Genomic DNA, 25188 nt, shown 5'->3' with positions numbered 1-25188 from the left:
CAAAATGGAAGGATGAGGTAAGTGAAGGAGGACTGCACTAAGGAAAAGGAAGCGATTTAGGGATTTTTTTTTACCTTTACAACCCCTTTAATGATGGAGTAGCTCCGTAAATTGCGTGTGCGCTGTGTAAACTTGCCCTGCGTAAGGGCGCCTAATGTAAATGATCCCGTAGGGGGCGGGAATCATTTAAATTAGGCGCGCTCCCGCGCCGAGCGCATGCTCCGTCGGGAAACTTTCCCGACGTGCATTGCGGCAAATGACGTCGCAAGGACGTCATTTGCTTCAAAGTGAACGTGAATGGCTTCCAGCGCCATTCACGAATCACTTACGCAAATTACGTAAAATTTGAACGTCGCGACGCGGGAACGACGGGTATACTTTAGCATTGGCTGCCCCTGCTATTAGAAGGGGCAGCCTTACGTTAAACACGCCGTACGGAAACAACATAAATTGCGTACGCAGGGCTCGCGCAACATTGTGAATCGCTGTTAGTATGCAATTTGCATACTATACACTGAGCACAATGGGAGCGCCCCCTAGCGGCCATCGCAAGAATGCAGCCTAAGATATGCGTGGCATAAGAGCCTTATGCCACGCAGATTTTAGGCTGCAGTCGGCGTTACGATGTTCCTGAATCAGGAGCATTCATAACGCCGGGGCAAGTAAGCAATTGCGCTGTGTAACCTATGGTTACACAGGCGCAATTGCTTCTTGAATCCTGGCAATTGATGATATGGGGTTGCATGTCAGGTAAAGGTACGGGGGGAGATGACAGTCATTAAATCTTCAATAAATGCACAAGTTTATATTGAGATTTTGGACACTATTCTTATTCCATCAATTGAAAGATTTGGTGATGAGGACATCATTTTTCTAGATGTAATCTGATGCAGATGCTCGTTTTAGAACCGCAGAGTACATGGTGTTTCCATACTTTCCTCAGAATTAAGTGATTCCATATATTTTTTTCCTCTGCTTGATCTGAAAAAACAGTTGCAACTAACTACAGTTTCCTTTTCTTTTTTTTTTAATGCGTCTTAACCACTTCAATACAGGGCATTTCCCCCCATTCCTGGCCAGGCCAATTTTCAGCGCTGTCGCTTTTTGAATGACAATTGTGTGGTCATGCAACACTGTACTCAAACTAAGGGCCGGATTCAGAAAGAGATACGACGGCGTATCTCCTGATACCCCGTCGTATCTATGAGTTCCGACGGTCGTATCTATGCACCTGATTCATAGAATCAGTTACGCATAGATCTCCCTAAGATCCGACAGGTGTAAGTGACTTACACCGTCGGATCTTAGGCTGCAATTCTAGGCCGGCCGCTAGGTGGCGATTCCACTGCGGTCGGCGTAGAATATGCAAACGAGTCGTTACACGTCGCAGTAAATTTACGCCGTTTCCGTAAGAGATACGCGGCGTAAAGATAAAGCTGCCCCCTAGGTGGCGTAGCCAATGTTAAGTATGGCCGTCGTTCCCGCGTCAAAATTTGAAAATTTAACGTCGTTTGCGCAAGTCGTCCGTGAATGCCGCTGGACGCCATTTATGTTAACGTCGAAACCAATGACGTCCTGACGACGTCATTTAGCGCAATGCACATCGGGAAATTTTAGGGAAGGCGCATGCGCAGTACGATCGGCGCGGGAACGCTCCTAATTTAAATGATCCACGCCCCCTACCCGGATCATTTGAATTAGGCGGGCTTGCGCCGGAGGATTTACGCTACGCCGCCGCAACTTTTACAGGCAAGTGCTTTGTGAAAACGTGCCCGTAAAACTTGCAGCGGCGTAACATAAATGAGATATGTTACGATGCGGCGATCTACGTGAATCTGGCCCTAAATTTTTATCCCACAAATAGAGCTTTCTTTTGGTGGCATTTGATCACTACTGGGGTTTTTATTTTTTGCGCTACAAATAAAAAAGAAATAAAAAGGTTTTTCTTTGTTTCCGTTACAAAACCTTGTAAACAGGTATGTTTTCTCCTTCACTGATGAGCACCGACGAGGCTGTACTGGTACTGATTGGAATTGATGAGAACGTATGATGATGCACTTATATGCAGCACCGATAGGTGGCACTGATGGGCGGCAATGATCAGGGGGCACTGGCAGGTATCATCGATGGGCACAGAGTGCCATACTAATGAGCACTGATTGGCACCCCTGGTTGGCTGACCTGGTGGTCTGAAGTGGGCCACCTCGATGGGTCTGCACTGATAATCTATGAGCTGTTTATAACTGGGATCAGCTGTGATTGGACACAGCTGATCACATGGTAAAGAGCCAAAGTCGTAGGCTCTTTAGCTAGATCAGAGTTGCAGTGTGTCAGGCTCGGTTCACATATGAGCCGCATGCAGCTCCCCAGCAGGGGTCCGGTACGTACGGGTTCACCGTTTCAGGTCAGATTTCAGATTTAATTCGGACCTGAAATGGACAGAAAGAGGCACAGTGTTTTTGTTTAAAACGCACCGGACCCGCTGCGGAGATCTTTGAACCGGCTTCATATAGAGCCGGTCAAAATGTCCTGCAATGGCAAATTGGATGGGGAAATCCCACATCCAATTCGCAATGGTGTGAACCCAGCCTCAGACTGACACACCACACCACCGTTCGACACCCCCCCCCCCTCACGGGCACGTGCTAGCAGCTTATCCTGCTGGACGTCACATGATGCCCAATCAAGATAATGAAACCACTTTCCGGCAATATTGCTATATGGCGAGCAGGAAGTGGTTAAAGCCAGAAGGTTGGAATGTTAAATGAAAATAGTTTTGAGGTATGTCTGCAATTTGTTTTATGAATGTTTTTCAAGAGTAGAGATTCCATACTTTTTGCCAGGTGTTTTAGCTACACCATTATGCTGACGTGACTGAGGTGTTCTATGCACTTTTTACAATCTGTGTCCCATTGGCAAGGTTTTTTCTTTTTTCCTGTTTTATAGAAAAGGAGGTTACTAAATCATTCCAAATTAATGAATGTCCTAAATAGTTTCTAACTTTGACCATGCTTACAGGAGCCCACCCTAATGTATACAGTGCCTTGCAAAAGTATTCACCCCCCTTGGCTTTTTACCTATTTTGTTACATTACAGCCTTTAATTTTTGGTGAAGTAAAATTTGAAAATTATATACATACAGCTATTTTTCAGAAATAAAAAACTGCTAATTGCCATGTGCCTATGTATGAAGCCCATAAAAGCGCTATGTGAGCATTAAGGATTATGGAAATCACCTATAGAAGATTTGTTTGATACACTCTGATGCACGAAGACTTATTACACTCAATTTTCATATTTATAAGAACTCTATTCATTTGTTCATTATTCCTTTGGGAATTGATCTTATTTTGGACTATTGCACACATCATATTGATTTTATGCTAAGAGGTTATTATCTTTGTTGTTTTTTTTTTAGATAGTCACGCTAATTATTTAGTTATGCACATTGACTTTTTCTATTATTTTGTTCTATTTTTTATTTATTTTTTATTGTGAAGCAAACAACAAACATCCTCAAAGTTGTGGGCATGTTCTGTAAATTAAGGCGGAGTTCCACCCAAAAGTGGAACTTCCGCTTAATGGACTCCTTGCCCCCTTACATGCCACATTTGGATGTAATTTTTTTTGGGGGGGGGGGAGTGGGGGCTTCAGGAGGAGTGGGACTTCCTATCCCACTTCCTCCTTTTGCCCAGGGACCGCTTAGGCGATACGTCAGCGGCCCCTCCCTGTAGGCAATCGCCTGGGACACGTGACAGGTCCCAGGCGATCACCTGACCAATTACAGTGTGCAGCGCCGCTCGTGAGTGCCCGGCCGTGAAGCTGAAAGCTGTCACGGGCCGGGTGCCCACACTAAGAAGGAAGGAAACGCTGGTCGGAGAGGGGGGGGGGGAGCTTAGGCAAACATTGTGATAAAAACGGTCCCCCACCCCAATTGCTAAATAAAATAAAGATAGAATATTATCCTTCCTAAAGAAAAGGAACCAGGAAAGCTTAGGTCTTTACTCTTAGACACCAGGCAAAAATACAAAGCTGTCTACTGTACAGCAGGTAGTGGTGGGGGGGCTGATAATCAGCAGGGACCACCTCGAAGTGGCACTTTTATTTTAGCACCTAGTGTTCAACTCTTGATAGTGGTTCTATAACCTTACAGTCAAAATTAAAATACCAGGCTTTGTTCTTCAATGAACAGAGGAGAAATTCATAGAAAATGCATGCAGTATGAATGGATATTCAGGCCCTTTCTCAATAAATTTGTAAAATGTCCCTCTCCTTCCTGCTTCTTTACCCTGGCAACAGCAGCAGGACAGAGCTGGGAACATGCTGTGCTGTGACCACTTACCTGCAGTAACTAGGTACGGTTCAGGGTTTGAGACATCACACAACCGGGTAGGCCTTGTGGTAGTTGGAGAAGATGTGGCTGTGAGTCCAGATGGAGATGTAATCGGCACAGAAGTTGTACTTGTTGTTGTAGTTTCAGGTTTGGTGGTGCTTGTCGTAGATGCCTGGGTGGTGGAAGTCGTCGTATCATGTTCAGTATGAGTGACAGGTGCTGAGGTGAAAGTAGTTGGAGTAAAAGTTGTGGCTATCATAGTGTTTAGCTCAGTGGGAGATGAAAAAAGACTACTGCTTGGAACCTGAGGAGCAACTGGAGTGGACATCAAACTTACACTCATTTGTGCACTCAAGTCCAGAGTGGGGCTTGTTGTAAACAGTAGGTCCGTAGATGACTGAGGGTTTGGTGAGTTTATAACAGTTTCAGGACTTGCCGTAGATAGCAAGTTTGATGTCAGTATTGAACTTATTGTCGGTAGTAAACTCATATCAGGTAGCATGCTTGGTTCTTGTGAAATGCTGGGTGTTGGCGATGCTAAAATGTTGCTTGAGACTACGGAGGTATGGGCCTCTGATGTGTCCATAATTGATGCAGAAGTGGAAGCAGGAAGTTCTGTTGTCAGAGGAACGGAGAAAAATGAAGAGGTCTGAAGAGTCTCTTCAATAAAAGCACTGCTGGTGAGATCAGACTCAAAGGAGGTGGAGGACAAGGCCAGCATGGTAGAAACCAATGCAGACGATGAAGGCAGCAGAGAAGAGGTAGCACCAGAAAAAGTTGAGGTATAGAAAATGCCAGATTCAAACACAATGCTTGGGGTCACTTCCCACATCTCAGAAGACTCTAACAGAACATTTGAACTTCTCTCTGTCCAGTCAGCACTAGACAATGGGGCGAAAGAAACAACAGATGTTGGGTTAATAGTTGGCCAAAGTGTGGTCTCTAGATTGATGGTGCCTGTAATTGGTGGAACTGAGGTCTCTATATCAAAAGTACTGAATGCCGTTTCCAATATTGCAAGCATAGAGGATGAGTCCTGAGTTACAACAGCTGACACATCACTGGCTACCAAAGAGAACGTAGAGGAAATTTCTTCTGGAACTGAAGAAAACAGGTTACTTGTTTCAAAGGTGGGAACCACTGAGAAAAAAATGGTGGAGTCAGAAATATTCTCTGACTCAACTAAAGTAAAAAGAGAGGGGCTAATATGCATTACAGATTCAGTTGGCACAAAGGCAGGGGCTTCCACTGTGTTCATAGATATAAAAAGAGAACTGTCGAGGAACAGTGTGGATTCTGGTATTGCTACAATAGTAGGGGTTGACTCGAGGTCAACAGTTGATACAGAAGAGACAAACAGTTCAGTGAGAGAAGGCATTAAAATTGTAGATTCTACCACAGAAAACAAGTGCGTCTCCAGGTTTAAGGTTTCTGCTGGAAACAAAGTGACTACTGGGGCTTTAGTAAAAACTGAGTCAACAAGGCTTGTAAAATCCATCGATGAGTCAACGAGGCTTGTAAAATCCATTGACGATTCCAAAACATCCGTATAAGATGAAGAAACGGGAGTTACCATAACTGAAGGGAAAACAGATTCAACAACTTCAGCAGTAGACTCAACTAAAAACGGAAAGTCAGAAACTACACTAGTCTGAATATTTCCATCTATGGACCCTGAGGGGCTCGTGATAATAGTTTCTAGATAATCCTCTGACCACCACTGGGTGTACATAAAACTTGAGGACACAGTAAAAGAAGGCAGGAATGTCTGTTCAAACTGAGATACAAAAACAGGTGTCAGACTTGTGGCCAAAATTTCCGAACTTTTGACGTTTTCCAAAAGAAGACTCTCAAAGACATCCGGAACTGCACTATGGGGCCATTCATACGTTGTCGAGGTATCGGGTGAAAAAGTTATTAGCACTTCCATGCTAGGGCTGGTAGTTGAATCTTGTGCAAGCCCTATATTTGAAAATATGCTCTGCAGAACATTTTTGGTTGAAATGATGGTGACTTCTTCTGAAATGGTCAAGCTTGGCAGGTTTTCACTACTCTCCAAGAAATCCAGGCTATTTAAAGACATCAAAGGTGTGCTAGAAACCACAGGCGGCAGGGTCACAGAGTCAAAATAGGATAATGTTTTGAGTTCTCTGGAGGATGAACTCTCCAAGACAAAACTTTCTTCTATGAAAACAGAGGTGACAATGTCTGCATGTGTTTTTGGCAATGGAAGAGTTTCGGTATTCCAAAAGGTTTGTGAGATACTACTAAAAAACTCCTCTTGAGAGTTCATCACATGCTGATCAGAAAAAATTTGGGATGAAGAACCCAGACTAGTTTCTAGCAGTACAAAAGAAGGTGTTGGTTGATTGTTTATTGATTCTAGTATTTCAGAGCTTAAATGATTGACGTCCACTACTGATGTTGTCAGTGAGTTATATAAAACTTGAGATTCATCTAGTGATGTGGAAGGCTGAGCACTTACAGTTTGAGTGATTAACAAATCATCTTGCAGGACAGCTTCGCTGGAAAAGGGCCAGATGGTGTCTGCAGGTGCCATGTTTTTTGCCGACTCTAAAAGCTGAATGGCCGATGTTTCGGGGGCGATGTGTTCCTCCAAGGAAAAGTTTTGTGATGAGAGCGCAACATCTTTTTCCAAGGTCGAGGCATTTTGGCTTAATTCTGAAGTTTCATTCTGTATCAGGAAAAAAGGGCCAAGATGGACAACTACAAAAAAAAAAAAAAAAAAAAAAAATTTAATAAAACATTTTATTTCAGACACAAAAACAAAATATTCATGAGATATAAATGGTTACTATACTTTCCACACCTCAACTCTACTAAGACAATTCATGTAAAACTGATTATCTAGGACAGGGGTCTCCATACTTTTAAAGCAAAGGGCCAGTTTACGGTCTTTCAGACTTCAGGGGGGCCGGATTCTGACCAGTTGGGGTAGAAAATGCCCCAGGGCCAAGCATCAGAGAATAAACATGGCCCCAGTGTTGGTGGGCAGTAGAAGGAGTAATAGTACTCCATCATTGCTATTAGTCTAAGAAATAGTGCCCCATTGTTGGTGCCATTGGGAGCAATACTGCCCCAAGGGCCGGATGAAGGCTAGCAAAGGGCCACATCCGGCCCTCGGGCCGCAGTTTGGGGACCCCTGATCTAGGATATAAAAATATATGCAAATCAGATTTTTTTGGTTTTCGTTTTGAATAGAGTAGGTATAGGTTAAAACCCTGTCATGTCCCATCATGGGGTGCACACAGGAGTGCATGTGGGGGGGGGGGTTGGGTTGAAAGAATACAGAACTTGTACACACTAACTTTTTTTTTTATCTGCGTTTCTGATGTAGATATTGTATATGTGAATTTTTTTTTTTTTATTGACACAAACAATTTTACCTTTTCAGAATATAAACCAAAGTTTCTCTTTTGTAGTTACACCAACACTGTGCACATCTGACAGTTTATGATGCAAGCAATTATGGAACTATATATATATGATTTTTCTTGGCCAGTTAAGCCCTTGGACCGTATCTTCGGAGCTTTATTGCAGAGGCCTCTTTTGCCTGCTGTGCCCACTATGAATAGTTCCCACCATCTCTGGTCTAATTTCATGGGCCTGTACTCCTGCTGTGTCCAGTATGAAGATTACCCACCATTCCTGCGCTGAGATCCTGGGTCTGCAGTCCTGATGTGTCAATTAAAGGGAGTTGCCACCTACCCTTTAGGGAGTTCACAGTTCTGCACACTTGTTGTGCCCATTATGAGGGTTGCTCACCTACCCTGCGCAGAGTTCACAGGACTGTACACATGCTGGGCCCATTACAACAGGTTCCTACCATCTCTGCACTGAGTTCCGGGGTCTGTACACCTGGTGTCCCCATTCCTGCCATCCCAGTACTAGGTTCCTAGGTCTTTTTTTGCTTTGCCTATTGAGCGGCTCACACCATCTGTGTGCCGAGTTCCTGGGTCTGCACACCTATTTTGCTCATTGTGAGGTGTTCCCACCATCCGGGGGGCTGTACACCTGCAGTGTCCATTATAAGGGGTTCTCACTGTCCTTGCACTGAGTTCCCAGGTCTGCACACCCACTTTGCCCATTATGAGGGGTTCCCACAACCCCTGTGCTGAGTTCCTAAGTCTGCACAGCTACTGTGTCCATAAGAAGGGATTCCCACCATCCCTGTGCCGAGTTCCTGGGTCTGCACACTTATTGTGTCCATTATGAGATGTCCCCACCATCTCTGGGCCAATTTCCCAGGTCTGCACACCCATTGTGCCCATTATGAGGCGTTTCCACTACCCCTGTGCTGAGTTCCTGAGTCTGCACAGCTACTGTGCCCATTTTGAGTGATTCACACCATGCATGTGCTGGGGTCCTGGGTCTGCAGACTTGCTGTGCCCATTTTGAGTGGTTTCCACAACCCCTGCGCTTGGTTCCTGGATCTGCACAACTACCGACTAATGACAATTATGAGGGGTTTCCACTACCCATGTGCTGAATTACTAGGCCTGCTCACCTACTGCACCCATTATGGGTTCCCACCATCCCATGGCCAAATCAGAATCATGTAAAAAGGCCTAGAATTGGTGTTTTCCTTCTCCTGGTAAGTAGTGTAAAAAAAAAAAAAAAAAAAAAAAGTATGCAGTCTACCTGTCTAGGAAATACAGTGAGGTGGTCATTTTGTCTGAGATCCTATATTTAGTACACCAGTTTGCCAAAAGCAGTGACCTTAAGGCCAGAGGTTGAATCACTAAATCGATTGGCTTAAATCTCCCTAATTTTGGCCCAGTGAAAAGTTGGTGAACTCCACTTGAGTGGATGTCCGCTATAGCAATCGGTGCAAAGAGATTAACTGAAGTGCAAGGCGTGCGATTTTATCTGCTGGAAGACATTCTCCTTCTGTAAAAGAACAGGCAATGACTGATGAGCGTCTGAAAGGAAAAACTGGTAAGGGGGGTGTGTGCGCTCATTGAAATTCAGTGTGCGGTCTCAGAGTAAACGCATCGTCCTCTGGAGGCCTGGCTCTATTGCCTCAGACACGCCGTGCTGTATAGAGAGCCATGCCACGTCTTGTGCAGAGGCAAGGTCGACCCTCAGTCCCCAACACTTATAATCCTCCATTAGTGCTCATTTACAGTACGTTAAGCTGTGTTGATCAATGCAGGCCCAACACAAGGACACAGCAAATTCTACTGTGGTCTAGGTGCCCAGATTACACCAAAGCATTGTGTCAGTATGTGCAGGGGAAAAACAGACAAACTGCGTTTTCGTGCAATGGATTGTACAATTACACAAAACAACAAATGTTGCAACGTGCTTCAGTACATAGAGTTACAAAGAAGCTTTAGGGGGAAAAAAGAAGCAATGCAATATAACAACACACTGCAGCATGCATGACATGTTAAGGACCGATCTTAGTGACCATTTAATACCTTAAACCCCCATGTTACCACCCCCTTTTGTACCCCTTGCTAACCCCAATAAAGCCAAAGACCACGTTGTGGAGTAAAATTGGCCATCAGGCCTTATTTATTAAAACCAATAACATTATATAAATAACTGTATTAAATAACTCTTAAATACTATATAACCCTATCAACAACCCCCTGGTGGTCAAAAGGACCACCCCTCTCGAACTTGGACACTGGGACAAATACTTCTAAACTAGGCCTCAGCCGCAAGACACCGACTCGGAGGCAGTGTAACCGTCCTCAGTGACCTTAACCCTTTAACCCCTTCCTGGTTAACACCCGCCAACCACAAGGTACACCATAACCTCCCATACCACGTATGGGTACAACTTTAACTTACCCCAACTAGCCAGACTTTTAGTCTTACCAAGACCCAAAAACACGCCCCACTAGCCTGCCTAAAATAGGGAGGGTGGGTGGGAAGCTTTTCCTCTGCTGTAAGATGGAGGAGTGACCCACGTCACTTCCTCCACGTCTGTCCCTCTGCCGACCACGCCCCCTCTGCCCGGCCAGCCCATCCCCTACTTCCCCCTGACCTATCAGCACTGACGGTCCCCCCCTGTCATGCGGCCCTTCCCCCACTGCGTTGCTCCGTGCCTTTCTTGACATGTTAAGGACCGATCTTAGTGACCATTTAATACCTTAAACCCCCATGTTACCACCCCCTTTTGTACCCCTTGCTAACCCCAATAAAGCCAAAGACCACGTTGTGGAGTAAAATTGGCCATCAGGCCTTATTTATTAAAACCAATAACATTATATAAATAACTGTATTAAATAACTCTTAAATACTATATAACCCTATCAACAACCCCCTGGTGGTCAAAAGGACCACCCCTCTCGAACTTGGACACTGGGACAAATACTTCTAAACTAGGCCTCAGCCGCAAGACACCGACTCGGAGGCAGTGTAACCGTCCTCAGTGACCTTAACCCTTTAACCCCTTCCTGGTTAACACCCGCCAACCACAAGGTACACCATAACCTCCCATACCACGTATGGGTACAACTTTAACTTACCCCAACTAGCCAGACTTTTAGTCTTACCAAGACCCAAAAACACGCCACCGCTCACAAGGATAAAGCCTTACCCTTGCGAGCACCTCCACACCCTCAGGGCCCTCTGGATTCCCTCCTGCAGCCCCAGCACCCATAGGGCGATGCCCACCTCGTTGAGATGGACCCCGTCTCTACGCAGAAAACGCCATGTCTCAACTTCCAACTCTCTATGTCTCACCACCACTCCACCATTGCGCATAAAAAACCTCCCCACCTCCTTGTTCACTTTAACCCGCGCCTTGTTGACCTTCTCCACTGACCAGGCCCATCTCCACGCTGTACGTCCCACCATCTCCGACCAGACAATAATCATGTCTGGAAACAAAGAGCGCAACCTAAGAAAATCGTACTTTATGTCCCGTATTAGCTGATGCATGGACCTAGAACCCATGTCGTTCCCGCCTGCATGGAGTACCAGGACGTCCGGAGCCCTATCTAAACGCACAAACTTCAGTACCTCCGGCATGACCCTGCTCCACACCAACCCCGGGAACCCAATCCACCTGACCAGGGCTTCTTGAAAAGGGATGCCCAGTTGCCTGCCGTTCGGTCGCCCATCCACCTGTCTGGCCCCCCAATGCACGTATGAGTGACCTAGTATCCATACCAGGCAAGGCTCACCACCTGAAAAACATCAAGTAAAACACATATAACTTCTAACAGCAATCCCCATTCGCACTCTCACTGTGTACAAACAACTGCCCCCCAGATAACTCCCCTGCCCTGAACTCACTCCTGCATCAACTGAGGGCGGATGTAGATCCTGAACCTCTCCGAATCCCACCGCCCGATTTTTTTCACCACGTCCGCAGCCAAACCGGCCCGGGCGGCCTCTGTAGCCGCCCCGATCCGGAACGAATGCGCCGCATAATCCTTCGGGTCATACCCCGCCACCTTCAAACATCTCCGGAACACTGCCACGAACTGAAACTTTGACAATGCTGACCCATCTTGATGCATTAGGAAGGACCCTGCCGCCCCAGGACGCATGGATCGAAACGATTCCACCGCCCGCACTGGACAAATTGCCGCTCCCGGCACCCTGAACAACTGTAGCCGCATTCCTTTTCCCCTTTGGTCCGTCTTAGACCTACGCACCCAGATTCCTAGACTTCCCCCGGTTAGTTCCACATCCTGAGTCAGCAAACCACCCTGCACCCCTCGCGAGGAACTGACCAGTTCACTCACCCTCAATGCTCCGAAAAAGGCCAGTGCAAAAGCTGCCTTGAACAGTGCACACTCGTACGCCGTTGAACACACCGCCGGTAAACGCAGAAAAAGGCTCTGAAGCATCCCAAACGACACCGGCCGGCGGCAATCAGCCGCCTTCCTGCCCTTCCTATACCCTTTCACCGTCTGCCTCACCCAAAAGTCCTTTGTGCAATCAGTCACCCCGTGCCACTTAAAGAAAAACGTCAAGCCTGCCAAAACCCGATCGATCGCAGACACCGACACCCCCTGCTCCATTTTCAGCGTGAGAAAATAGAGGACAGCGATGCCTGCCTCCTGCCCCACCGGGGAGATACCCAGTACTAACGCCAGCTCCACCCATTCTCGCCATACCTTGGAGTAAGCCGACCATGTCGCCTTGCTCACCGACCGCTGGATCCACCCTGCTGCGCTGTGAAAACAATGTCCCACATCCAGGCGGGACAGGGGACTCCGTGTTGCTCCGCTGCTGGTGCCAACTCCCGGAACCTGTCCCACTGAAAACGAGACAAAGCGTCAGCCAAGGTGTTCTCGACCCCTGGTAAGTGTACAGCATACATGTAGACATTCAAGTGCAAGCAACGTAGCACCAAATGGCGCAGCAAACAAATCACCGGCGGGGATCCCGCCGACATACGATTCACTACCTGCACCACCCCCAGGTTATCGCAGTTGAAACGTACTTTCGAATTCCGCAGCGTCTCACCCCACAATTCCAGCGCCACCACAATCGGGAAGAGCTCTAGGAGCACCAGATTCTTCAAGAATCCCGCCTCCTGCCACTGCCTCGGCCACGCCTCAGCGCTCCACCTGCCTTGACAAAATGCTCCATACCCTGTCGAGCCAGCAGCGTCCGTGAACAACTCCAAGTCGAAGTTGCTCACAGGCCCGGACATCCACAACGCACGGCCATTAAAGGAACTCAGGAACTCCTGCCAGACCCTCAAGTCGGCTCTGTGCTCCCCCGTAAGGGTAACAAAGTGCTTGGGCTTCCGCACGCCAGCTGTCGCTCCCGACAACCGGCGGCAAAACACCCTCCCCATGGGCATAATTCTGCAGGCGAAGTTCAACTTACCCAGCAGCGACTGCATACTGCGCAGCTGAATCTTCCGTAGCCCAATGGTCCCTCGCACTTCCGCTTTCAACGCCTCCAGCTTGTCCTCCGGTAATCGGCACTCCATCTTCATTGAATCCAGCACGATACCCAAGAAGACAATGGAGGTAGTGGGGCCCTCCGTCTTCCCCGGCGCCAGTGGAACCCCAAACCGATCAGCTACATACTGCAGCGTGCCCAACAGTACCGCGCATGTGTTCGCCCCGGGCTGGCCAATGCACAAGAAGTCATCCAGGTAATGGATGACGGAGCTGAGCCCTGATACGTCTCGCACCACCCACTCCAGAAAGGAGCTAAACGTCTCGAACAGCGCGCAAGAGATGGAGCAACCCATGGGCAAACAACGATCCACATAGTATGCCCCATCCCAGCTGCATCCCAACAGCCTAAAGCTGTCAGGGTGAACCGGCAATAACCGAAAAGCCGATTCCACATCTGCCTTCGCCATGAGAGCACCCCGGCCGCACTTGCGCACCCACGAGACCGCTGCGTCAAATGACGTATAGGACACCGTACAATCCTCCGGCGCAATGGCGTCATTGACCGAGCCGCCTTTCGGGAAGGATAAATGGTGTATCAACCGGAACTTGCCCGGTTCCTTCTTGGGGACCACCCCCAGCGGGGACACGACCAAGTCATCAACCGGAGCCGTCGCAAACGGCCCGGCCATCCTACCCAAACGCACTTCTTTGGTGAGTTTCTCCGAAACCACCTCAGAATGCAGCACCGCCGATCTCAAATTACTCGCTTCAGGGGGGACAACTGACAGAGAACATGGTATCCTAAAACCGCTGGCAAAGCCCTCCTCCAGCAACTTTGCCGCGCGCCTGTCAGGGTATCTATTGAGGAAGGGAAGCATCCTTGCCACCCGCACCGGAGTCACCCCCTTTTCCCCCAGACTCGCCGGGACGACCTTTGTTCCGCTTAAAGCATTTAGCCAACGCGTGGGTGCCTCCGCACCCTGAACACGTGTGCTTAAATCGGCAGTTTGTGCCGTATTTGCACGTCCCTTCATTGAATTGCCAACAATAGCCCCATCTCTTTTCGGCCGGTAGTCCTGAGGCAGAAGCACCCCCGACCCCTCCCTGAAAAAACTGTTGTGGAGCCCGCGCCGCCGTCATCAAGGTCATCCACAGGTTGATGTCCTTCTGGTTCCAGCGCAGCGTCGGTCGGAAAGACATCCGTTGACGGAATTGCTCATCATACTGCAACCACGCCGTCCCGCCATACGTCTGGTGCGCCGACCGTATAGCCTCCTGGTATATAAATAAACCCGAACAGTGCTCAGGCGCTTTCTCCCCCACCACGCATGCCAGGATCGAAAACGCTTGGAGCCAATTGGTAAACGTACGGGGTATCAGACGATACCGCCGTCGCTCCTCGTCCTCCTTCTTATTCAATTCTGGCTTCACCCGGGTTAGATTAAATTTCTCGAGGGGAAGTAACGTGAAAATCTCCACGTACTCCCCCTTCCAAATTTTTTCCCTAACTTCCGGCTTCAGATGAGCCCCTAACGTCGCCTCAAAGCAAGTGTACATTTCGCTCTGCGCGGCATCTGCTAACCGGACAACCTCCCTCTTATCACTTGCCGCCTCCGGCGCAACCCCCTGCGCCCCCGTCACACTCGTAGCCGCCGCTCCGCTCGCCGACGCCGCCCCCGCGCTCGAGCCCTCCTGCCCCACCGGGCCTGCTGCCTGAACCCCCTCCGTCTGACCCGACCCCCCCCCCAGCGGGGACCACGCCACCGCTGGCGAGGGCGTGCTGCCAGCCCCTGGTTCAAACCTCCTAACCAAGTCCCGCAACCCAGCCCAGAGATCCTGAGCCTCACCCCCTGACGGTGCCCCGCCCGTGGCAACCCCCCTCGTCTCCTGAGCCCTGTCTTTCCCAGAGCCCCCCCCCCGCACCACTCTGTACTAACAAATCCTGCAATAAATTACAAACTGAAGTAGATTGTGACTTACCAGGCCGCCTTGGACTAGGTCCACGCGCCGCCGGAATGGAATCCACCGCTGCTCGATGTCCCGGACCATCATCACTCTCTGACCCGGACAGCTCGCCTTCGGACCGGTCCTCGCTCTGCGCTGGCGAAAAGTCTCTCTGCCGGTCCCCATCTTGTCGTGACGCAGCTGCAGACGGCCTGTGTTGCGCTGAACTCCGACCCCTCTGTCCCGGAACACCAGACCCACTCGCGACCTCCGCAGATGGACTCCGTGAGCGCCCGCTGGCCCGGGCCTCCGCTCCCCGACCACGTCCTTCACTCCTCGCCGCCCCCATACTCCGCTCCGAACTCCCTCCACTCGCTGCCGGGCCCCTGGCCGCCGTAGGAGAGTGGCCCCGGGCCCGCTGGCTGGACTCCACCCGCTGGGTCGCATGACTGCCACGACCGTCCCCTGCAGTCCCGACCGCGCTGTCCGGGCATCTCCGTCGAGCTGGTGGTGAGGGCCCCGGCGGGCTGTCTGACCCCCCCACTGCGGCGCAACGTCCGCGACGCGGATTCCTCCCAGCCCCCCCCGAGGGCCCAGCTGTAGACCGCTGCGGGGATGGAGCTGGAGGGCCCCTGGCGGGTCTCCGTGCGTTCCGGTCTGTGCCTGGGGAAGGCCCCGGACTGTACCGCTCCGGCGGTTTTGACCGCCTAGCGCGTGTTGTTTTACCCCCCTCAGCGGCCGGCGCATCCAACGCTGCAGCCACCTGCTGTCTCACCCACTCGGCCCCCTCTGTGGCCGCCGCCGCGCGCAATTGCGCAATTAGCTCCGCTACCGCCGCCATGTTCAGAGGAGCTGCCGAGCTGACAAGCTTTTCCTCTGCTGTAAGATGGAGGAGTGACCCACGTCACTTCCTCCACGTCTGTCCCTCTGCCGACCACGCCCCCTCTGCCCGGCCAGCCCATCCCCTACTTCCCCCTGACCTATCAGCACTGACGGTCCCCCCCTGTCATGCGGCCCTTCCCCCACTGCGTTGCTCCGTGCCTTTCTTTCACATCGCACAAACTTTCTCAGGGTTGCCAACTGTCAGTTCATTTCCAAACAATTTGTAAAATCTGACATTTTTGCATCTGCCCAACGGACATTCACAGACAGATGCAAAAACTACAGATTTTACAAACTGTTCGTAAATTAAGGCCCCTTTCACATTGAGGCGTTTTTCATGCGGTACAGTGCTAAAAATAGCGCTGCTATACCGCATGAAAAAATCATGCCCTGCGGGCTTCAATTTGAAAGCCAGAAGGCTTTCACACTGAAGCGGTGCGGTAGCAGGACCGCTCCAAAAGTCCTGCTAGCCGCATCTTTGGAGCGGTATAGGAGCGGGGTGTTAACCGCTCCTATACCGTGCCTTCCCATTGAAATCAATGGGAAACTGCGGTAATACCGCCCGCAATGTGCCTCTGCAGAGGCGCATTGGGGGGCAGTATTAACCCTTTTTCGGAACGCTGGCGGGGGTTAATACCGCACCGCTAGCGCCCGAATATCGCGGTAAATACGAAGATATAGTGGCGCTACAAACAGCGCGGCTATACCGTCACCGCGGCTCCACTGCCCAATGTGAAAGCAGCCTTACTGAACGTTGGCAACCCTGAACATTGTACACGTAATAACGCACACAGACAAGGCCTAAATGACATCCACACCTTGGGGGCCATTTATAAAACCTGCACAGCCAGCTAACAGGCAAGTCATGTTTGAAGGATTTTTCTGGCAATTATTTATTATTCATAAGGCTTATACTTTCTATAGGGTAGAAAGCATTCAGTTGTCATCCCATATGACCTCTATAAATGTCACCCTTGATATAACACCTGAACAAATGGAAGGACATGAGATGAGCAATAAGTACTACTTGTAAAGTCTTTCCTTATGGTGGAAGGTCTGGGGGGGAAAGGGTGATTAGTCTTTTATAGGGCTACACAGGATAAAATCCAGACAAAGGCCATTTTGTGCTTGGCATAATTCCCTGGGATCAGAGCAGCCTGTCTATACAGCATGTGTGGATTGGTTTACAGGCAGTGACAGGTGGCAGGTGAGAGGATTTTCATTTTGCAATCCGATTTCTCATTCTTTCAGGAGGACAAAGGCTCTCCATGAGGAGGAGGAGGAGGAGGGGATTCACGTCCATCATCGGGCCATGTTGTGTTCAGGAGCCCAAAGTCATGTCACCACCAGAGACAATGGCTGCTGAAGTGTTCTTATCATGTGGACTGGACAGAAGAATAATCTGGCTTCTTAGAACCATTATTTAACCAATTTGTGAATACCTGTGAGAACAATATGGTTGCCCACTGCAACCAATCAGTCTTGAAACTACAACCCTCCAGTTGTTCAGGAACTACCATACCCATCATGCCCAGTCATGTCTGAATGTCAGTGTACAATGCATCATGAAACGTGTAGTTCTACAACAGCTGGAGGGCCGTAGTTTAATGATCCCTGGTGTAGAGGGTAACCTAAACTTCAGGTTTATGTGAAGGAAGATGGGAACCACAAACATGAGGCTGGTTGCAGCTTATCAGAATGGATCAGTAGTGACCAGGAGAGGTTTTGAAGTCCAGAAAGAATCATTATCCCAAATGGGATCTGATGGGGAAAATGACATAGCAACAGATTCCATGAGGCAAAAAATGAAAGGAAATGTGACTGGCTGTCTTTGGCAACAACACAATTCTAATTTACATGTTATATGCATATAGACAAATGAAAAATATAAAAAACACAGCCATATGTATAGGAGAGTGAAAAGGCCACGCCCATTGTTACGGAAGAATGAAAAGGCCACAACCTTTGCTATGGGAAAATTAATAGTCACCAGCCACTGCCATGGGAGAATGAAAATACCACGACCATTACCATGGGTGAATGAAAAGGCCACAACCATTGCCATGAGAGAAAGAAAGGGCCACAACCATTGCCATGGGTGAATGAAAAGACTACAACCATTGCCATGGGTGAATGAAAAGGCTACAACCATTGCCATGGGTGAATGAAAAGGCTACAACCATTGCCATGGGTGAATGAAAAGGCTACAACCATTGCCATGGGTGAATGAAAAGGCTACAACCATTGCCATGGGTGAATGAAAAGGCTACAACCATTGCCATGGGAGAATGAAAAGGCCAAAACCATTGCCATGGGTGAATGAAAAGGCCACAACCATTGCCATGGGTGAATGAAAAGGTTACAACCATTGCCATGGGAAAATGAAAAGGCCACAACCATTGCCATGGGAGAATGAATAGTCCACAGCCATTGCCATAGGAGAATGAAAATGCCAAAACCTTTCCCCTGGGAGAATGAAAAGGCCACGTTCATTGCTATGGGTGAATTAAAAGGCCACGACCATTGTGATGGGAGAATGAAAAGCCCAGGCCATTGCTATGTGGGAATGAAAATACCATGGCCTTTGCTATAGAGAAAAAGAAAAGTTAATGGCTGTTGCTATGGGAAAATGAATAGTCCACAGCCATGGGACATTATAAAGGTCTGTGGCTGTTGTCATGGAAGAATGAAACGGCCACAGCCATTGTCAAGGTAGAAGGAAAGGGTAATAGCTCCTGCTATGGGAGAAAAAAAGGCCATGGCAATTGCTATTTGAAATGAAAAGACCATGCCCTTTGGTACTAGGAATAAGGCTGGATTCACACCTATGCATTTTTTGTGCTTTTTGCAACATGAGTTGTAATGCAAATTTGAAAAATTCAAACAAACACTAAAAATGCATAGGTGTGAATCCAGCCTAAAAAGGCCACTAGGGTTACACGTTCTATGGGAATAAAAAGGCAATGGCTGGGCTTTATACTGTATATACTGCATACTACAGCGAGGAAGTGGGAGAGAAAAAACTACAAATCCCAGCATGCCCTGCTGACCTTGGAGGGAAACAAACCTAAAAAGTGTTTTTTGTTGCCATGTTTTTTGATTTGTTGCTGAATCTCTGGAGTATGAAGTATGGAGACCTGGGACATGAATATTTGTAACAGTCATTATGAACTGAGGCCTAAGAACTGGAAGATGTCAACTGATCCCAGAGTTTGCTTATGAAGATGCCAACAGTTGGGGGATGTCTGAAAAATATAAAAAGAAAACCATGCTAAAATGTTATCCCTTGTTTTTTCTCCACTGTTTAAAAAATTAAAAAAGCTTTCAGGTCAGGCTTCTCAAATGGCTGTGAAATGGTTAATATGGAGATGGATGGCGAGGGGGGGGGGGGGGGGGAATTTCCAGGATAAGGAGGGGGGATAAACAGATTCCTAATTCCATTCACAGACACTTGACTGCAGCGCAGCCACTCCTTCCACTGCACCTGTCAGCCATATTAACTCCCAGAATCCCCGGTGTGTCTCCTCCACCGCCAGCATTTCCTACATTCGATTCCAGATACAGAACCTTCCGCTCGTCCTTTATTCTCCTCTAAGCCGAATTTATTCCCAGCCTGGAAGAATATTCGTTTCTAGTCTGTGATTTGTTTGCTATTCATGGTTATTCGTGTATTCAGGAGCCGCGACATGGAAACAAGACAGTCTACATAGAACATAGATACAAAGAAAAGGAATGGCAGAAAAATGACCAAGTGGTCCATCAAATGTTTTTTTTTTCTTTTTATGTAGATCTATGCCTGTCCCCAAGCATGTTTGAAGTAATTCGGGCTCCAAATCACACTTGTGTGACTTGTCATGCAACTTTGAACACCAAAGTCACATGACAAGTCGCAACTCAATCTTTTCAATGGTACCCGGTCAAAAAGTCGCAACAACTTTGAAAAGGTGCCTGGCACTGCTTTGAAGAGACTTTGATCCAGAGAGTGTAAAGTCGCTCAAAGTCACACTGGAAAACGTGCCACTTTGACGTTATCCCTCAGACCTTTCATCATTTTTGTTGCTCGTCTCTGAACTCTATTATTTTGTAAGTGAGGTCTCCAGAACCGGACACAGTATTCTAATTGAGGTCCCACTAAAGAGCTATAGTCATACCTGCATCAATGAGCATTAACCACTTGCCAACCGCGCTATAGCTGAATGACGGCTCTGACGTGACCGGCTAGTTCTGGAAGGCCGTCATATGATAGCCCACCGTTTGTGCAGGGCATGGGCGGCGCACGCTGTGATCACAGTGTCCTCCAGGCACTGATGATCACAGATGGAGGTAAAGAGCCAATCAGCTGCTCATTACCACGTGTTCAGCGGTGTCCAATCACATCTGATCACTGATATAAACAGAAGCCGGTTATCGGCATTCTTTGCCTCATGCCGATAGCATGAGGAGAGGAGAAGAGAGCCGATAACCAGCTGCTCTTAAAGGGATATTTACACTGATAATCAGGGTACTAATTATCAGTGCAGTCCTAACAGTGCCCACCAGTGCTGCCAATGGATGCCAACCAGTGCCTCCTCAACAGTGTCCACCTACAAGTGCCCATCAGATCCACCTATAAGTGCCCATCAGTGCCCCTTATCAGTTCTACCCAGTAACGCCTATCAGTGCCGCCTCATGAGTGCCCACAAGTGTCGCCTCATCAATGCAGCCTATCAGTGTCGCCTATTAGTGCAGCCTCATCAGCGCACATCAGTGAAGGAAAAAAATTACCTGTTTGCAAAATTTTATAACAAACTATGAAAAAGTTTTGTGTTTTTTTCAAAATTTTCATTCTTTATTCGTTGATTTAGCAAAAAAAAAAAAACAGTGGTGATTAAATATCACCAAAAGAAAGCTTTATTTGTGTGAAAAAAATTATAAAAATTTGGTTTGGGTACAGTGTAGCATGACCGCACAATCGTCATTGAAAGTGCGACAGCGCTGAAAGCTGAAAATTGGCTTGGGCACGGGCAGGAAGGGGGGTAAAAGTGCCCAGTAGGTTTACCACTTCCCGCCCAAGGTACATCCTCGGGTTTCAGTGGTTATACCGGGATGATGCCTGAACCTACAGGCATAATCCCAGTACCATTCTTTTCAGCTGGCGATTCTCTTTCTTGCAGAAGTGATGGAGTGGCTTACCAGCCACTCCATCACTTCTGCGGGTGGCGGAAAGGGGTCCCACCCAGGGGTCAAGTCCTGGGGAAAAAAGTGTGGGAACTCCCATCCAAGATCCACTCCCCCACCAAAAAAAAAAAAAAATGATACGCTCATATGCACAATTACTAAACCGCATGTTTGTTTTTGTTTTTCGATCCACTGTACCTTAGTAATCCTTTATGTTACTGGTCGCTTTCTGTATATGGATTCATCGGGTAGTGTGCGAAGCAAGTTCTTTCTAAATCCCACGATAACTTGTGGCAGACCTCCGCAATGTATCCTGGGAACAATGACAAAAGCTCCCAGGAGACATTGCGGCATCGAGGAAGTGACGGAATACCCGCACACTACTTGATGAATCCATATACAGGAAGCGGCCAGTAACAAAGGATTACTAAGGTTCACCTGCCCCTGACAGTGACTCGAGCTGGGCATCGCCGCTTAGTGAAGGATTGGCTCGGGCGGCTCGGCTGCTCTAGTCCTGCAAAGGGAACTGAGTTCCTGCTGTGAAAAAAGTGCAGGAACTCTGTTCCCATGCGTTCCCGCAGGACTTGAGCCCTGGTCCCACCCATCTCTCGCCGCCGTCTCTCCTGTCCCACAGAGGAGGCCCAGGAGTGATGTGGCCGGTGGTAATAGCTGTTCTGTACAGAGGGAGAGCAACTGACACCGTTCCCCTCTGTCTGTAAACCTAAAAACCAGGAGCGGAGAGTAGTTTGTCACGCCCCATTGTTTACCAGGCCACCAGCAGCCAGGAACGTATCCAATCGGAGCGATCTTGGCTGCATGGGGGGCCAAAGGAGAGATTTGGGGTGTAAAAGACCTCAAACCTCTCCATAAAGAGGACCTGTCACGGCCCATGCTATCACAAAAGCACGTTCCTTAGTGATAGCAATAAAGTGAGTAAAAAATAAATAAAAATATAAAATAATAATAATTTTTGTACAGAATAAAATTAAAGCGCCCCTGTCCAACCGGGCAAACGTTACTCCCGCACGCATATGTAAGCGGTGATCGCATCATTGCAAATGTCAGAGCGAGAGCAATAATTCCAGCACCAGACCTCCTGTGCAACTCTAAACTGGTAACCTGTAAAGGCGTTTAAAGCACTGTAGTGGGCAAACACAATTTTAAAGCATGACATGTTGGGTATCTCAACGTAACATCTTTTACATTATACTAAAAAGTTTGGCTAACTTTAATGGTTTTTTTTTTTTATGGCATTTGAAAAACCGCTGTGCCATAAAAAATTGCAACACCCACCATTTTATTCTCTAGGGCCTCTGCAAAAAAAGATATAATGTACATTTTTGGGGATTTTTACATGTAGGTGCAAAGTGTCAGAAACGGCCCGGGTACGAAGGGGTTATTCGATGGCAAAGGAAACGCATCAAAATAGCACTAAAACAAAACTGGTCAACGCATACAAAAGTGCTCAGAAAGGTGTGACTAACATTGATCCTCATGGAAAAAGCCAAAGCTAGATTAACCCAAGACAACCTAGGATGTCAGCTACAATCTTTGCAGTAAACCCACGGGAATGTGAAGTGGGTGAAAGCTGTGCACCTTCCTGATGCTGATGCTGAACAAGGGAAGGATGGACTTGTAGACAGTTGGTTCCACACTGTACTGCAGGGGTGACCAACCTTTTGAAGAGTGAGGGCCACTTGAGCAACTTGGTAACCAGTCATGGGCCACAATGCGCAGAGCAGGCAGATGACTGGTCACAGCCCTCTGATCCGCCCTGATGGAAGGGGACGAATTTTCTTCTGTATTTCGGATTGGAGGTAGGTGGGCATAAACAGACATCGGTCGTTCTTTAGAGGTGAATTTGGTCGGGCTGGTCGTCCGAAAAGGGCCTAAGACACTGCAGGGTAGTGCACCTGTGTCTAGCCTGTGGGTTAGCTGAACTTTGCCATAGACTCCGTCTGTGGCAAAATCCAGCCCTGTAGAGGAAGCATTGGCTTATGGGGCTCTGCTCTGCAGCCACTTTCTTCCTCTACCACCAGCTTCATTCACAACACTGATGCTGTGGTATGGCGAGTCAGCAACCTGCGATCTGGGCTTGCCAACCTGCCATTCCAGAGCAGTAGGTCGCGGGCTACATCAGAGGGCTCTGCGGGCCACTGGTTGGCCACCCCTGCTGTACTGGATGGGCTTTTTTTGCCTATTGTAATACTCATTAGTAATTCAAATAGGGTGAAGACAGAGCTGCTACCTTGTCTTTGTCCACTCCGTCTTCTCTAGAAAAAGTGCTCTGCCAAAAAGAACAGCAAAGAGGCAGCAAGCAAAATACTTTGGGCTAGATTCAGGAACGCCAGATACGCCGTCGTATCTATGCGCCTGATTCTTAGAATCAGTTACGCATAGATTTGACTAAGATCCGACCGGCGTAAGTCTCTTACGCTGTCGTATCTTAGTTGCAATTTTACTATAGCCGGTAGGTGGCGCTTCCGTCGATTTACGCAAGGAATATGCTAATTAGGTAGATATTCACAAACGTACGCCCGGCGCATTTTTTTTACGTCGTTTACGTTAGGCTTTTTCCGGCGTAAGGTTACTCCTGCTATATGAGGCGTACGCAATGTTAAGTATGGACGTCGTTCCCGCGTCGAATTTTGACATTTTTACGTCGCTTGCGCAAGTCGTTCGCGAATAGGGCTGTACGTAAGTTACGTTCACGTCTAAAGCATTGATGATTTGCGGCGTAATTTCGAGCATGCGCACTGGGATTCTTTCACGAACGGCGAATGCGGCGTTCGTAAAAAACGTCAAATACGTGGGGTCACACTAAATTTCAATAAAACACGCCCACATCATCCAAATTTGAATTAGGCGGGCGTACGCCGGACCACATATGTTACGCCGCCGTAACTTAGGGCGCAAGTTCTTTCTGAATACGGAACTTGCGTCCTAATTTACGGCGGCGTAACGTATCGGAGATATGTTACGCCCACACAACATTACGCAGGGCTATCTGAATCTAGCCCTTTGTGAATTAGAAGCTGCAGCAGGTCAAATACAGCCTACCTTGTTCCCTGGTTGGAAGACATCATGTAGCACCTTCCTCCCCATCCTGACTGTCCCTGACCTGGTGTTTTTTCTTTAATAGGATTTCAGTTCTTTTACTCATGGAGACTCATCATCGCAAGTATGCTTTACACAGGGCATTCTGCATGCCTAGGAATGCCCAATCAGCCATTTCCTTACATCCATTCATTCAAGGCACTTTGATATGTGCATAACTCCTTCCGAGAGCCAGCCATCTGCTTGCATCAGGACTGAGAATTCTTGATAGGAGTACCGAGGCAGAGTGATGATTTTCAGGAAGCTATGTACAGCAGCATCTTGCCAGTCCCTTCCCTAAACCATGATCTACCTGAATTGCATAGCGAAGCAAAGAGACCCAGTGATCACTGGGTATAAAATGAAAAGGTTCGATTTCAAGGGGGGAGCGGAAAAAATAAGCAGATTAAACTTCAGCTTTAAAGTATACCTAAAACGAATCTATTTTTAGTAATGGATAGCGTAGGTAATTGTTAGAAGTCCTTGGGGCGGGCGTCAGCAACCAGTAGATCACAGGCAGGTGACTGGTAGATCGCGGTCTGGGTTTGCTGACCAGCCATTCCAGAGCATCAAACAGACAGAGTGCAATGCAGAGGGACTACTTGTAGAATTGGAGCTGTAGTAGGAAACAAGAGCGCATAAGCCGATGCCTCCTCTGTAGGATTTAAAGGGATGCATTTTTCTTGAGCTCTTCTTGCGCTAAAGGTGCCAATAATGGCCGACAAGAAATTCATATTCATTTAAATGGATGAGATTAATGCAATCATATATAAAATTATAAATATTTTTTTTTAAAGCGGATCTCCACTCTAAAGTGGAGTCCCGCTGATCGGAACCCTCCCCCCCTCCGGTGTCACATTTGACACCTTTCAGGGGGGAGGGGGGTGCAGATACCTGTCTACAGACAGGTATCTGCACCCACTTCCGGCC

The 25188-nt window shown here is 48.1% G+C and overlaps 1 protein-coding gene across 2 annotated transcripts in view; it reads right to left on the bottom strand.

The window, feature by feature from the left end:
* The window catches only part of KIAA1549 (KIAA1549 ortholog), a 155370-nt gene that overhangs the window by 71063 nt on the left and 59119 nt on the right, over positions 1-25188 (bottom strand). For both annotated transcript variants that reach the window (XM_040345399.1, XM_040345400.1), the window contains exon 2: positions 4343-7060. In XM_040345399.1, the coding sequence (XP_040201333.1) occupies positions 4343-7060 (2718 nt within the window). The remainder of the gene's footprint in view (positions 1-4342; positions 7061-25188) is intronic.

This window comes from Rana temporaria, chromosome 3 (genome assembly GCF_905171775.1).
Source record: "Rana temporaria chromosome 3, aRanTem1.1, whole genome shotgun sequence".
In the NCBI taxonomy this organism is placed as follows: Eukaryota; Metazoa; Chordata; class Amphibia; order Anura; family Ranidae; genus Rana; species Rana temporaria.
Note: the sequence above shows the minus strand (reverse complement) of the source record. Positions and strands in the feature narration are given on the sequence as shown.